The sequence below is a fragment of the Eschrichtius robustus genome, chromosome 11 (genome assembly GCF_028021215.1).
Source record: "Eschrichtius robustus isolate mEscRob2 chromosome 11, mEscRob2.pri, whole genome shotgun sequence".
Classification (NCBI taxonomy): domain Eukaryota; kingdom Metazoa; phylum Chordata; class Mammalia; order Artiodactyla; family Eschrichtiidae; genus Eschrichtius; species Eschrichtius robustus.
This window is the reverse complement of record NC_090834.1, coordinates 102,099,962-102,115,088: the sequence shown is the minus strand read 5'-3', so window position 1 is coordinate 102,115,088 and position 15,127 is coordinate 102,099,962. Positions and strand designations below refer to the sequence as shown.

Sequence of the window (15,127 nt, the reverse complement as noted above, 5' to 3'; positions counted from 1 at the left end):
CAATAAATCATTCCAATAATGTTTCTATAATCCTTAGGGGAAAAACAAAAATTTTAAAAATTACACCAACTTCTGTGATATGGCAAAAATGTTTATTAAAATAGTTTGGTTTTTTTTTGTTTCCCAAGTATGAACTTTATTGGAAGGAGTCCTTTGAATTCGCTCTCTCATCCTGGACAAACAAGATAACAAGTACTATATACAGAATATAAAAAGCAGTAATAAATTAGTCCACATAGTAGCAGAGTGAAAAAACTGGGACTTCTCTGGAACTCAGATCATTCAAAGTGGCAATTCAGCTGATCTAAGAAACCAATTATATTCTCATGGTTCTCCTTCTGGTTCAAGATCAGAAGAGTTAGGTTACCACCACCTGTTTTAAGAGGTAGAATATACGCTTCCGAGTAGTCCACCATATACTGGTCAGCCTGGCCTCAAGAGATCCTCATACCTCAGCCCATGTGCCTTAGGTGATGGCCAGAAGATCTCTACGCCCCAGGCAGCAAGGCTTCCTGCTCATCTCTACTTAAGATCCATGAACCGGATATCCATGATGAGAAGGAAGTTCTTAGGCAGTGGGCGGGGGGCTGGAGAGAGAACAGTGAACACCTGATGCTCTAGGTCCACACTGGTCACCACGATGAAGCCAGCCACACTTGTCTCAGAAAGGTTCTCCTCTGTGCCCTCAGCAGTGCTGACACTCAGGAGGTGGTGCACCATATCTCGGCCAGGGGTGACGGGGACTAGCTTGAGCTGATTGTCCTCCTGAGACATGCCCAAAGGCAGACAGGAGTCTGGGATGGTGGGTGCCCCAACTTTGTAGATTTTCACATCTGAAAATTTGACATTGAAGGCATGGGGATAGAAACAGCCCCGGAATCCATAGAAATACTCACGGATACGCTCATCCCTACATTCCCGCCGGAAGTCCTTGGAGCGCTCAACCACACCCCCGGATTTAGGGAGCAGCACAGTGCGTACAAAGTGAGGTAGGTCCCGTTTCAGTTCATTGTACAGTCGTTCTTGATCCAGAACCACAACTACATCCACCTCGAAGGCTGAGGCTGCATGCACCAGCGCCTGGTAACCAGAGCCCTTGACCCAGCCACAGGTGTTAATGACACAGCCACTCACAGAGGCCCTTCGGTTCACTTCACACCTTTGGTTGAACACATCTGCTAAACGAGATGTAATCTGCAGAAGAAAGGATCGAGGTGAGGGGAAAAAAAACCCAGAAAAACAAACCAATCCACAGCTCTTTTACCCTTCTTTAGAATAAGTGGAATCAGATATAAAAAAACGGACATTCTTAATTGCTGTGGTTGTGACCCCATAACGTGGATTTAATTTTTATTTTATGTTGCTTCTTCTGCCTCTTGTGTTTCATGTCCTAAGTAGAAATTTAATAAATCACTTAAGAATAGGTCCATAGAAACGTTTAACAATCTGAGGTTGACTTATTTTTGAAACTGTCTTTTCCAAAATCATGTGGCAAATAATACCAGCTGAGAGGGAGCAAAGAATTTTAACTGGCAAACTTCTGCACAGCTTCCAACCCTGACAGCAGCCCTTCCCTCCACCCCACCTTGGCCCTGGCTCTGACCTTATTATAAAGCTTGATATTGGTGCCAGGAGTGGTGGAGCCAAAATGATACACCAGAGGGGCCTGGATAGAGAATCCCTCTTCAACATCTGCTGGCCGCTCAATGTAGAGGGCCCCCATGGTACCAGGGATGGACACAGAGCCCTGGCCCACATCCAACTCCACGTAAGTGGGCCGGCGGCCCAAACGCACTGCGTAATTGAGCAGGAGACGGCACACTGTGGACTTGCCCACATCAGTGGGGCCCACTACCATCACCCGGGGCCCTCGCTCTTCTTCCTTCTCCGCCTGCCTCCGCATCTGCTCCAAGGCTGTATGAGTGTTGAGATAAAGCAACATAGGGGTGTCCTTGGAGACATACGCCACCTCGGTGCGGCCACTGAGCTGTAGAGCACAGCCATGCCAAGTGAAAACAGCCACCTTGGCACCAGCATCAAAGGTGAATTTCTTGTTTCGGGTCAGCTCTGTGCCAAAGATTTCTGCCATGCCAGCGAGCAGCTCCAACTGAACTGACTGAGAGGCCTCCACCTCAAAGCGAAGTTCTGTTTCTCGCTCTAGTTCAAATTTAGTAGTTGGCTTCTTGTCATCATTGGCCTCCTCTCCCATCTTTTCTGTGGGGCTGCTGTGCCTAGAACACAAATATCAGATATAAACAGAAGTCAGGACTCACTTCAAAATCCGCCAGTGGACGTTTCTCCTTACCTTGCTTCATACTTCTTCTTACCTCTGATCACCATCTGTCTCACTATATATTTGTTTATTGTCTGTCTACCCTCACTAGAACGTAAGGGGGGGGGTATTTTTGTTTGCTGCTGTAACTCTAGTACCTAGAATACAGCTTGACAACCCAAAGGCACCTCTATAAAAGCACCCAGTGAATACATGACTCGGAGTAAGAAGAAAACGGTATCTACAGATTGAACGAAGACTTGATTACATCACCTTCATCGCCCTACTGGGATACTCCAGACTTAAAAAGGCAATAGAGGGCTTCCCTGGTGGCGCAGTGGTTGAGAGTCCGCCTGCCAGTGCGGGGGACACGGGTTCGAGCCCTGGTCTGGGAAGATCCCACATGCCGCGGAGCAACTAAGCCCGTGTGCCACAACTACTGAGCCTGCGCGTCTGGAGCCTGTGCTCCGCAACGGGAGAGGCCGCGACAGTGAGAGGCCCGCGCACCGTGATGAAGAGTGGCCCCCACTCGCCACAACTGGAGAAAGCCCTCGCACAGAAACGAAGACCCAACACAGCCAAAAATAAATAAATAATAAATAAATAAATAAATTTATTAAAAAAAAAAAAAAAGGCAATAGATGCCCAATCCCTAACCCTCTTAGTCAACAAGAAAGGGAGCCAGCAATCCGGATGCAAAGCAGAGAATACCGGGTTCGGACTCAAAACAGCAATAAGAAAACAGCTCAGCAACCACTAGTAGTGTCTTTAGACAAATCACTTAACTTCTCTGTACCTTTTCCTCAGTTGTCAACTGGAGGAACTTACACTTCCTCACACAAAGTGTTGTTCTGGGGATTAACAGAGATTGCTGGGGGGGGGGGGGGAAATCACTACATAAACTAGAAAACGCCGAGGAACAGCGAAGAATTATCTCCGATCCCGGGATCGCAGCTCTAGGTCCAGCATCTGTCCCAGCCTCCCCAGGCACCGAAATCTGCCCAGGCTCCAAGGAAGCGACGGTTGCGTTCCTGAGCTTATTACCTTACCTGTACAGCCACGAGCCCAAACTTGTAAACCAAAAAGCCCTCACTAACTAGGACCTAAGCCCAACGGCTCGCCACGCTCGCCTAGACCCACGCCGGAAATTCAGGCGTTTCCGCACTTGCGCAGTGGAGAAGCCGCGGCCGCGCGATGCCCCCTGGGATATGTAGTAGTGCCAGAACAGCCGCGAGCGATCGCGTTCACGCAGCCGCTCGGCTTTCTGGGACTTGTAGTTAAAGGATTGTTTTTGATTGTGACATCAAAGGTGGGCGGGGCGGCGGCCGTCATTGTTCGCAAAGCCCGGGGGCGGGCGGAGTAGGAGGAGTGGCGGTTACGCCCCCGCGCGGGGCGGGGACCAGCAGAGGGGGCCAACGGTCGCTGAGACGCGGCGGCTGGGGCCTCTCGCCACAGTACTCCCGCTCACCTGCCGTCCGGGAAGGGGTAGGGCGGCGGGAAGGGAAGGGGACTCACTAGTCTAGGTCCCCCGATCGCCTGGAAACGGGGAAATTAGCAGAACACCATTTGGATACGAAGAAACCAAGGGGTAGGGAAAGTGGAGGAAAACAGCTTATCAGAGACTAACCTGGACGGTCATCCCCGACCCGACACAATGTTTGCCCCCTAGAGAGCATTAAAAAAAATTTTTTTTTAAATAAACGAATAGAAGTCCAAGAATTTTTTCCAGTTACTCTGCAAGTCAATCGTTACCCAGCAACCTCTCTCCTATTGGGTGGGGAGTTTTGTTGGGGACTCTGTTTCCCGCCCTAAATCCCTGACAGTTATACAAGGTCGGTCATTTAACCCCACAGGCAACAGGTTGGGCCACGTCTATACGCTTCTGATGCGCTTGGACTTTGGAATCTTGTATTCTTTGCTATGTATGCCACTTGCTTGCTGTGTGACTTTGGGCAAATCACAGACTTAAACTCTCTGAGACCCAGTTTTTTGACTGTGAACTAGCGATAACAGTACCCAACCTCTTCAAGTTGTTTTGAAGATTGCATAGGATGATGTATGTAAAGTACTAAGCCCAATGCCTGTAACATAGAAAGCATCTGATGTTAGCTCTTAAGTTATTGTAAGTTGAGGAGGGGAAGCTATAACGATGCCATCTATTTGTAGTTTACATTTTTCAAAGCCCTTTCAGGTATTCTCTTTCACAGCCACCTGTAAAGTCAGCTTTATCATCTTCAGTTTCAGGTGAGGTAGGAGACTAAGGTAGGTGAAGCGACTTGCCCAAGCTAGTACTCAAACCCAAGATTTTGGAGTTTGAGTGTCGTTATAATAATAGCAAATGCATAGTGCCAGATGCCACACAGTGTTCTATGGGCATTACAGGTATAAATCCATTTAATCCTCACAAGAATCCTGTGAAGTACACACTGTAATTGTCATCCCTGCTTTAGAGATGAGTACTTTTTTCAGTCCAGCTCACAGGGTTAATCTGGGTAGAAAAGCCTGGGAAGATTTTCTGGGTTGCCTTTTTCCGGCTGGCCCCATTTTACCATTCACTTCCTAAGAGTGCCTTCCTCACTTCTCACTTCTATTTATTTAATTATTTTGGCTGCACCGGGTCTCAGTTGCAGCACGCGGGATCTTCGTTGAGACATGCGGGCTCTTAGCTGGGGCATGCGTGCAGGATCTAGTTCCCCGACCATGGACCAAACCAGGGCCCCCTGCACTTGGGAGCACAGAGCCCTACCCACTGGACCACCAGGGAAGTCTCTCACTTCTCACAGTGCTTTCTTTGGTGATCTGCTTTAATTATTTAATTCATTCACCACACCTCTATTAGTTCTCCAGGGAACTACCAGCTATCCCCTAATCTTTCACCATTCTTCAAAAATTTAGTTCTAGTCTTCCATTTGCAAAATTCTCTCCCTTAGTGAGCTCATCCTCTCCTGTTTCCATGCAGTCTGTCTCCCAGATTTGTTTCTTTGCCTCTCCCCTAAGGCAATTTCTCCCAGTTATCTGAAGGTCATCTTAATTTGGGTATTGTATAGCCATCTCAAGCTGACTTTAGGGAGAAGAAACCCCTCCCCCTCCTTTGGACTGCTCTCCATTTTGCTTCTTAAACACAGAAAGAGTCAGGGCAGAACACTGAAAGCATCTGTGCTTCCCTACACTCTCTTTCCTCACTTTCAGTCTTTCACCAAGCACTCCTGTCATCTCCACCCCACCCCCAAATAATACTGTCCTCACGTGTCTTGTTCATTCTCCTCTCCAGCTAAATCCTTGATAATTTTCTTCCTGAGTTCATTTAAATTAACTGGCATCCTTTTTTGCTTCCACACTTTCAAACGTTGCCCTAAAAAACTACTCACCTTCCTTTTCCCACTTCCCACTGTTTTCCTCAACAAATGCCTCCTCCACTTACATTTCCCTTCTCATCTGTTGCCCAGGCAAGAATATGTCCCTCTTTCTTTACTCAGTTCTACCTCTCAATTCCAAACCTCTGGTAACATCCCTCAAGATACCCACACTGTGTTTTCAGAATTTACCTTAAACCCCAGAATCTTCCCTGATTAAATATTCAGAATTCCTTTCACTTTTTCATACCCAGCTAGCACTGCCTCCCATTAAGCTTATTTCCCTACCTTAACTTTTCCCCCTCCTTGCTTGTGAAAAGTACTTCGTTTTCTGGATGTTAGCCTTGGTTAGAAATCGGAGTTTTTATCTTAGAGGGTTATGCTCTGTGATCACCTACTTTAGCAGCTTGCACAGGGTAACACTCCATGAGAAATATTCTGGGTCAACTGAAGTATAACTGGAAACCGATACAAAAATAGCAAGAAAGATGTTAAATTCTTCATCAGACATAAATTTGGCATGTGTCTCTCGAGCTAGCAGAATTTAATAGTAAATCTGCTCTGGGTTTAGGGGTGTTAAGTTGAGAATACTGTTTTGAAACGACAGTAACTACGGTTTACTAAGTGCCTATCACGTGCCAGGCATTTTTTAGGTGTTTACATGTTGTCTCACCTTACTTCACATCTCCATGGGGTAAACATTATTAGCTTCATTTAGCAGAAGAGCAAAACAGGGGCACGATGTTTATTGGTAACTCACCCAGTGGTGTCTGGTAAGTGTATTGGCAGAGTCGGGATTCCAACTCAGGTCTCTGTGAGACCAAAGCCAGACACTTGGACAACATCTGAAGATGCAACTCAATGGCTGTTTTGTGAGCATCTTCTGTATGCAAAGTTCTGCGCTAGGCGTCGCAGTCCTGGGATGCAGAGAGGAGTTTCCCAGAGGACCTGCCTCAGAAAGTTTATAGCCCAGTAGAGAATCTTATGTAACGTGGGTGTCTCCGTTCACGAAGCACAAGTAATTTGGAGGTAGGTGATAAGAGGTTCCTGCATGTGAGATGTCATATTTGGTCTATGACTCCTTCGGGGGTATTCAGCTGGAGGCTTTGAGGCTTGGAAGTGCCTGGTACAAGCTTGGGGGCACTCTATGCCATATGTGACAATTACTATGTCTTTCTTTTCCCTGCGTCAAGGCTGCTACCAGAGCTGAAATGGGAAATGTATCATCTTGAATGTGTGTGCACGCTCCTGACTCTGCATCCATCTCTCACTGTCACCCGCCTAGCCACCTCCTTTCCTCCAGTCCTGCCACCCGTACTGTACTCCATCCTTGCCCAGCCCTGTCCTTCCCCCAGGTTCTTGCCGTCTCCTTGGCCACACTGCCTTCCTCCTCAGCAACCAGCCTCTCCTCTTGCACCCGCCCCTCCCGTCCCGCCCCTCTGCTCCCATCCCTCTGCATCACTCCCCCAGCCCCATCCCTCAATGCCTGCCCGCTCCCTTCCTCCCAACCCTCCTCCTGTGTCTCCCAGCCCTGCTCTGACGTGGGAGGTGAGGGGGGTGGGGGGATGGATGACTCACAGTGTTATGATGCAGTTCCACAACATACAGCTACATTCACCCACAGCCCGAGGTACAGACGAGAGACAACCTCTGGCCCCCTAGCAGCTGGCCAGCTTTGCAGCCCCAGTCTTGAGCCCCTAACTACCCTCCCCCCGCCCCCACCCCCTTCCCAATTGAAGGAGCGGAAGGAGAAGAGAGAAGAGTGAGCAGAGAGATTGAGAGAGAGAGAGAGAGAGAGAGAGATAGACGGAGATCTCTGGAGCCGACCTCAAGGTGAGGGGGCAGCCCTTCTCCAAATGAATCTTTTTCCCTTTGCAAATTTCCTCCTCCTGCTGCGTGTTGCTTTCTCCCCTTTGCAAAAGCATTATTCATCCACCCTTTGTCCTCCCTTCCCCCTCCCCGCTGCCTCCGCTCCTCTCTCAGCTCCTTCATCCCTCTCCAAGCTCTGACGGTTCCCGCACTTATTTCCCGGCAACTCTGGCTGCAGCATCAGGCATCGCTGTTTATTGTTTTGCGGCTGGTGCAGACCCCCAAAGCCCGCCCTGGGAGCCGGCTGCGCTGCTAATTATTTGGACCTTACCCTACTAAGGAATGCCAGCCCGGAGGGGGCCGAAGCCTCAGAGCAGATGAGAAAATCCTTTGTGAGCAGGTGTCCCCCTCCCTTTCCCCCCCCCACCCAAGAGGCACGGGATTCGCACCTGTTTCCTGGAGCCTCCGCCTCGGCGCCTCTGCCGTCAGCGCTGGTTGCTCAGCACCCCCCTCCCCCCAGCCCTCCCCCACCTCCCACGGTCCAGCCCCATTTCACTTGGGGGAGCGTCCTCTCCCCAGCACTCAGCTTGCCTTTGTTTTTTCCCCAGTCATTTGTTCAACTTGCTTCTCCCGGTAATCTGAGATGGGGAAAGAAGTGACCCCTCCTCCCCTCCTCCCCCTCCCGTGAGTGACTCTCCGGCCTTCCTTGCAGCCTCTCCTGGGCTGGATGGGGAAGCAGCGGGAGAGAGAGGGAGGGAGGCGTGCTGGAGGCTGGGGAAGGAGTCTGAGAGCTAGGACCCGGCCCCCTCCCCAGGCCCCTCGAAGGTGTGTTAGATGGAGCGCGTCAGAGGGGAACCTGCAGGCAAAGTTGAAGGCAGACCTGTGAAGTGGAGGCTGAAGAGTGCTCTGCTGGTGAGGAGGGCCTGTTTCCTGCAGCCAGAGCCCAACGTCACCCTCAACACAGCCCAAGGTGTCTTCCTGCGCCCCAGCGGGGGGAGAAGACCTGAATCTGAAGATGGTCTCTGCCAGGGGGGTTTGTAGAGAGAGTGCCTGGTGGCCCCAGGAAACACTGGAACAGCTGGGGTGCTGGGGGCCACCGCAGAGGACAGGATGAGAGCCCATCGCCCTGGCAGCCCAGAGTCACAACACCTCTGCTCTGACTAGTGGCCCAGCATTGCCAGAGCACCCAACGGGCATCTCGGAGCCAGACTTGGGCTAAACCGTCCACAACGGGCCTGAAGGCCCCGTGAAGGAGGGAGAAGACAGCAGCTCGCTTATCAGAGCCAACAGGGTACACCTCCCTCCTTATCCAGCACCCTCAGCCACTCTGGGGCTGGAGTCTGGGCCTCTTCCTCAAAATTCTTAATCAGGACCCAGCAATTATTTTATCTCATGTCACCCACAGAGTCACTGCTGTTTGTCCTGCCCTTGGGAGAAGGTGAAGAGAAACATCCTCTGCCTTGGGCCCCAAAGCACAGGTTTTGAAAATAAGAGCCTCCACTTTTGCTGCCCATCTTAGACGCTGCTCCCACCCTACAGACACAGCCCAGGAGCGCTGGCGTCCCAGACACAGTCCCCATTTCCCACTGGTTCCAGCTGTCAGATGCGCCCGAAGGAAAGAGAGTTTCTCTCCTAGGCTGGGTGCCCAAGTCCTTAACCGAGGGCTAAGGCAGCAATTCCAGAGGGCAGGAAAGAGAGACCGAGGGCCTCAGAGGCTGAGGAGACAAGCCCAGAGTTGCTTCCGGGCCAGAACGCGTGGACCAAGGTGCAAGACTGCAGCAGCCAAGTCTGAGGTCCTTGGTACCGGCTGAGACATCCATCAAGTTCTAGTTCCCAGAATGCAGGACTCCAGCCCCAGAAGAGGGCTGGAGCACAGTGTGTGCACCTGCCTGCCGGCCCGCCTTCCCTTTCTCATCACGCCCCTCCCTCCCCCACGAAACGTGTGATGGACCAATTATCTTGCAAACGGAGGCCATGAGAAAGAAGAACTGCCAGACTCCCCCAACTTTGCAAAGGCTTTGAGCTCCAGAGACGCAGAGCCTACCAGAGCATGTGGGACGCAGATCCTCACAAAAGAACTGAAAATCAAGGAAAGAGCACTTGCAAATGACGTTGCTCCCATGGCAGCGCTGGTGCCAGCGGGCTGCTCTCGGTGGAAAATGGTGGAGGCAGCTCCCGCCCCAGGAGGGAGAGACACCACCTCCTGGGCTAGAGGCCTGGATCCGCTGCCAGGCTTGCCAGAGCAGACTGTCATCCAGGGGACAGGGAGACACAGCGCGACTGGACGCTAAGGAGGGTTGCTGGTGATGGGGGGGGGGGGGGAATAAGGGTGGAGGTGAGCGGAGCCCCATCTTCTCCATGCCCGCAGGAGGGGCTCCTCAAGCGGTCTCGGCTCTCCTGATGCACCTTCCCCTCTTCCCAGGTGACTTCCATTTCTATCTGGTCCACGTCTGGGGGGGCCCTGGCCGGGCAGCCCCCCCACATCTCTCCTGCCCTGAAACACGGCTCTAGCCAACCTGCTCCGCTGCTTCACCTGCGACCGTCTGTGTGGGAGCTGCACGGCACCAGCCCCTCCCGCCCGCCAGGGCATCGTCCTCCAGCCCGTCATGCCCAGCTGCGACCCTGGCCCGGCCCCTGCCTGCCTCCCCACCAAGACTTTCCGCAGCTACCTGCCCCGCTGCCACCGCACCTACAGCTGCGTCCACTGCCGTGCACACCTGGCCAAACACGATGAGCTTATTTCCAAGGTACGCCAAGTGGGGGCCTGCCACTCCCCTCCACTCTCCTCCCAGGGTAGTCCAAACATCACCTAGGGGTGAGGCAACGAAGCCCAGCCTCCCTCCTCCGCGTCCCGGGGGGGACTCAGGGCAAGGGTAACCCTGGGGTCAAGGGCTACCCAGTAGTCACTGTCGCTCCTATGTCTCCACAGTCCTTCCAAGGGAGCCACGGCCGAGCCTACCTGTTTAACTCCGTGTGAGTCTACCTCTCTCCTTGTGCATGTGTTGTGAATCATTTCCCCCTGGGAGAAACAGGGTGAGCCATCTGAAGGTGGTTTTGCAGCTGCTGCCTTTGCCTCTCCTTTTGCAAAGCGGTTCAGAAATTCAGTCTACAGTTCTTCTGTGGGGAGTCTGGGCAGAACTGCAATCCCAGCACCGGAAGAAAAAGGGCCAGGCACTAGACAGAAAAGGGTGGATTGCTGAAGGCAGGGGCTTCCATTTGGAGGATTAAGCTCTCTCCAGATGGAAGGTCCTTTGGGCTGTTTGTTTGGGGTCTAGACTGACAGAGCGACGCCACTGGGTCCTGGGTCCCTCCTGTTTCCTGAAACAGGGTCAACGTGGGCTGTGGGCCCGCTGAACAGCGTCTCCTGCTCACGGGGCTCCACTCGGTAGCTGATATTTTCTGCGAGAGCTGCAAAACCACCCTCGGCTGGAAATATGTGAGTACCGGGGGGAGAGGGCCACCCTCTCTAGCGGAGTCTCCATGGCCCTCCAAGCCCCAGTGCCCACATGTTAGGTCTTTGCATGATCCAGAGGGGAGAGGGAGCTAGTAGTGGGTTGGACTGGGTCGGGGGTAGACGGGTTGGGGTCAGGGGTAACACAGGTGGCGGCAGGAGTGCCTGGAAGGGAACTGCTCTGTCCTGCGTTCACTGCTTCCCCTCCATCAGGAACAAGCTTTTGAGACGAGCCAGAAGTACAAGGAAGGGAAGTACATCATTGAAATGTCACACATGGTGAAGGACAACGGCTGGGACTGAGGGGCTCCGGCAGGCTGTGCCCTTCCTCCGCATGCCCCACCCTCCCTACCCCTGTCCCCGGGCCCTGCCAAGCGTCCATACCAGCATGAGTACTGCCCCACCCCTGGGGGGAATCCCGGCTCCCACCAACCCCTCCCCCGCCTCCACCTCATCACTCCCAGGCCCCTTTGGAACAGGGGTCTGGGGTACCCCAGGGGTGCTGAAGGCTCAGGAGTGGGCAGCAGCCAGGGAGACAGACTGGGGGAAAGGGCTGGCTGTGGGGCCTTCTAGCCCCAAGGTCCTGAAAATTGAGGGGATGGCGGGGCGTAGACTCAGGCAGAGAGGACCACGGGAAGAATCAGTGTTTGCTCCACCTCTGTGAATGAACAGAGGACCAACTCTGAGTCATGGGACTGGTAGATCCTAGGCCACAGAATAGCAGATGGGAAAAGGCTCGAGATGGAGTGAAATTTTGGCCTCAGACACCGGGAGATACCGGAGTCTCTAAGGGTGAAGTTTCCCACCCCTGTTTGTAGAAGCAAGGATTCGTTGGGGGTGGAAATCCCAAATCCCAGGCCCTGGGTACTAATAAAAGAATCACAGGGGTTTCCATTTCACTCCACTTGTTTACCTTGGCACTAAAGAGGCACTTTCGAGCATCTGACCTTTGGGCGCGGTAGAGAGAGTTGCCCTGGAACAGCCTCACCCCCAGCTGGCACATTCCAGAGCAAGCAGTCTTTGTGGGCGCTCTCCGAGGCCCAGCCACTGCTCCCTGGGACCCAGTCCCTTGGGGGGAAGGCGGGAAATCAGTGCTACGGGGCCAGGCTTCCTCGTGGCTGCCACCAGCGGACGAAACTTTTGTATGATACATAAAGTGTTTGGGTCTATTTTTAATAAAAAGGGGAAAGCAACTGTGAGGCACTCGGTCCTCTGACTTTTCTTCCTCATGCAAGTACCATACCAGTCACATACACCCCCCATCCCAGGCCTGTCCCTTCACACCACTAGGGGGCAGCAGTTGCTTCATCAATGGCAAGATACCAGGGGATGGAGATTCAGGTGAGGTTTTGCTTGTTAAGAGATGGCTTTTGTGAGTGGTCTTCCAGCTGGAGCATCCAAAACAGCTCCTGTCTTTTGGAGCCCTTGACAGTGAATCTGCTTTTGCCTGGTTTGGGCACCTGGAAGAGGTTTATTCCAGAACAAGGGTTTTCTTGGGTCCCATTGCCTTTCAGCCCGGTTCTGGAATGTTTTGGTCAGCTCATGGCCACACTTAAAGCTAAAAGGAAAATCGATCAGCCAAGGTGCTGCCTTGGCAGCTGATACAAAGTGGAACAAAATAGCTCAGAACTGCAGCATCAATGCAACCACGTGACGCAAGTGCAATTTTTGGCAGTGATGTGAAATCTTATTTTTGTGAGGTCACCGACATCTGCAGGGAGGATTGGACGCATCATAAAAATCATTGTTTTTGTAAGCTAGCTTGTTATTTACAGATTCATTTATTGATACTGCAGCTATTTGTAAGAGCACCTCCTACTTGCCAGGCCTTGTTCAGCACTGGGGATGCAGTGGAGAACAAGGCAGCCACGGCCTGACTTCATGGACCTTTCGGTCTAGCGCGAGGACAAACAAGAACGAGGCAATTCCAGTAGGTGACAGCGGCTCTGAGCGGGGCTGGGGGAGCAAGCTCGGGAGCTTGTAGGAGAGGCTTAGCCTAGACTTAAGGAGTCAAGGAAGGGTTTGCAGAAGTGATGACTATGACGGCACTTGAAGGATGAGAAGTTGGGTGGGCAGGGCTTCCCTGGTGGCGCAGTGGTTAAGAATCCACCTGCCAATGCAGGGGACACGGGTTCAAGCCCTGGTGCAGGAAGATCCCACATGCCACGGAGCAGCTAAGCCCGTGCGCCACAGCTACTGAGCCCACGTGCCACAACCACTGAAGCCCGCGCACCTAGAGCCCGTGCTCCACAACGAGAAGCCCGCGCACTGCAGCGAAGAGTAGCCCCTGCTCGCCGCAACTGGAGACAGCCTGAGCGCAGCCAGGAAGACCCAACGCAGCCAAAAATAAATAAATAAATAAATTTACAGTTAAAAAAAAAAAAAAAAAGAAGTTAGGTGGGCAGAGAGGAAGATTGGGGGGAGGGGGATGTCTCAGGCCGAGAGAACTGTGTGTTAAGTGGCTCAAGTTTAGATGAAATAAAAGTTTCCAAAGCTGGAGCACAGATGCAAGTGGGTGAGATGAGATAGCACAGGAAAGATAGGCAGAGGCCATAATACACTTAGGAATTTCATCTCAAGGGCATTGAGGAAACACTGAAATTTTCTTGTTTCTTAATAAGTGGAGTCACATCACCAAATGGCTGTTTTGTGCCCAGAGAAGAGGCTCAAATCGAAATACTAAGAATGAAAACAAAGGAACACGAAGCTAACTGTACCGTCTCAAATACTGTTGTCAACGTCAGCATGGAGAGGCTGTCTGGGCAGAAGGGCAGAAGAGACCTGGAAGACACAGGTGCTAGAAGAAGGCAAATCAAGCCATGAAGGAATGATGCCCAGCACCCCCATCTGAGAGGCCTGATGGGGGTCGGTCCCATCATTCAGTTCCCACATGCCTGGTGATGCCTAAAGCCTTCTCTCAGGTTCCAGCAAGCGACCCAGAAACCCTGTCCCTCTCAGTCCCGCTTCCTGCACCAAAGTTCAGGAAAGGCTTGTCCTTGAAAATCTCTGAGTATCAGGCACAAACTAGCCACCTTCTTAAAGCTCCCCAAATCTGCCCCTCTCTCAATTTACTTATTAAGCCAACTAGACACTGTGGGAAACAGGGAAGTAACTGGCAGTCATTGCCCTCAAGTTCTTTGTAGTCTCTCCTGGAAGAATCATTCTGCGAGTTGGGTTCAAGGGACCCTATCTAATCTTCAAGATCAGGCCATGGGCAGTGCTGTCCGAGTCTTGGATGCCCAGATAGGTGTGCCCTGGAGAAGCACCACTGTCAAATACCCTGTGACTAAGCGGGGTCATGCTGGGAACTGCAGGTGGAGATGAGGTCTCCTTTTTCTGCCCAAGAGCCAGGGAAGGAGCTGCAGGTGTGGAAGGCCAGGGGCACACGAGTCCCTGTCCCCAAGGAGCAGTCCTTTCAGGTTAGCCCTTTTTCCTTTCCTGGGCATCGCCTTTTCCTCATGGAGGTCTATTCTGGTCCTAACAGTGACTCTCCCAATCTTATCCACCCACCCTCCAACCCCAAACTGAGTCTGGGAACTCCTCCTTCTAAGCCAACAAGCCACTACTTGTATCCTTAAAGGCTTGAACCTTTGGAAGATACTCTCATACAACCAGCAGGTGGCATCAAAACCCTCTACCCCTCAGCTCCGGCAATCTCTCAGTTGAGAATCTACTCAACCCTCTCCAAAGAGACTGGTGAGCTGTCAGACTTAGGACAGGATTAGATCTAGGCTCTGCAACTTAAGAGCTGTTAAAACTTCGGCAGCTCTGCTTAAACCTTTCTGACTCTCAGTTTTTTCATCTGTAAAATGGGGGTGTTACTTGCCAAAGTCATTAGAGGTCCACCATAATGTATTTAGTGTCTAGCACGTGGAAGCACTTCCATAAATGTGAGCTCTTCGTAGGACTGCTCATAGGGAGGATTCTGGGTGAGGAAGTCTCAACGCTGAGGAGGCAGCTGGCGCTGGGTAGCACTACGCGGCCAATGCCCTTTTAACATTGCACTGCTAGTGATAGGCGCAGACAGTAGCACAATGTGAAAAGAGCTCCGGCCCGCAGCAGAGGCATGCCGGCCCTGCCTCCTCGCCCCTTCTCCCAGTCCCCGGGCCACTCAGCTCTCCTGGCCTCCCTCTGCCCCTTCTCATCTTCAGTACAGCTTTCCTCCCTTCTCTTCCGTCCTCGGCGTAGATCCTCTATTTTCCCTCCACTCGTCCTTTGGCCTTCTTCCTCACACCCTTCCTA

The 15,127-nt window shown here is 52.1% G+C and overlaps 2 protein-coding genes across 2 annotated transcripts; one reads left to right on the top strand and one right to left on the bottom strand.

Annotated features, from left to right (window-relative positions):
• Positions 1–87: 87 nt before the first annotated feature.
• Positions 88–3,422, bottom strand: CLP1 (cleavage factor polyribonucleotide kinase subunit 1). The gene is made up of 3 exons (XM_068555059.1): positions 3,322–3,422; positions 1,604–2,231; positions 88–1,194 (listed from the first exon to the last, which is right to left on the bottom strand). Exons 2-3 carry the CDS (start codon positions 2,207–2,209, stop codon positions 523–525), a joined length of 1,278 nt encoding a protein of 425 aa, XP_068411160.1. The 5' UTR covers positions 2,210–2,231; positions 3,322–3,422; the 3' UTR covers positions 88–522.
• Positions 3,423–10,005: 6,583 nt separating this feature from the next.
• On the top strand, positions 10,006–11,255 carry YPEL4 (yippee like 4). Its single transcript, XM_068555960.1, has 4 exons — positions 10,006–10,181; positions 10,364–10,407; positions 10,762–10,870; positions 11,099–11,255. The coding sequence occupies exons 1-4, from the start codon at positions 10,041–10,043 to the stop codon at positions 11,186–11,188; spliced, it is 384 nt and encodes a 127-aa protein (XP_068412061.1). The 5' UTR covers positions 10,006–10,040; the 3' UTR covers positions 11,189–11,255.
• The last annotated feature ends 3,872 nt before the right edge of the window (positions 11,256–15,127 follow it).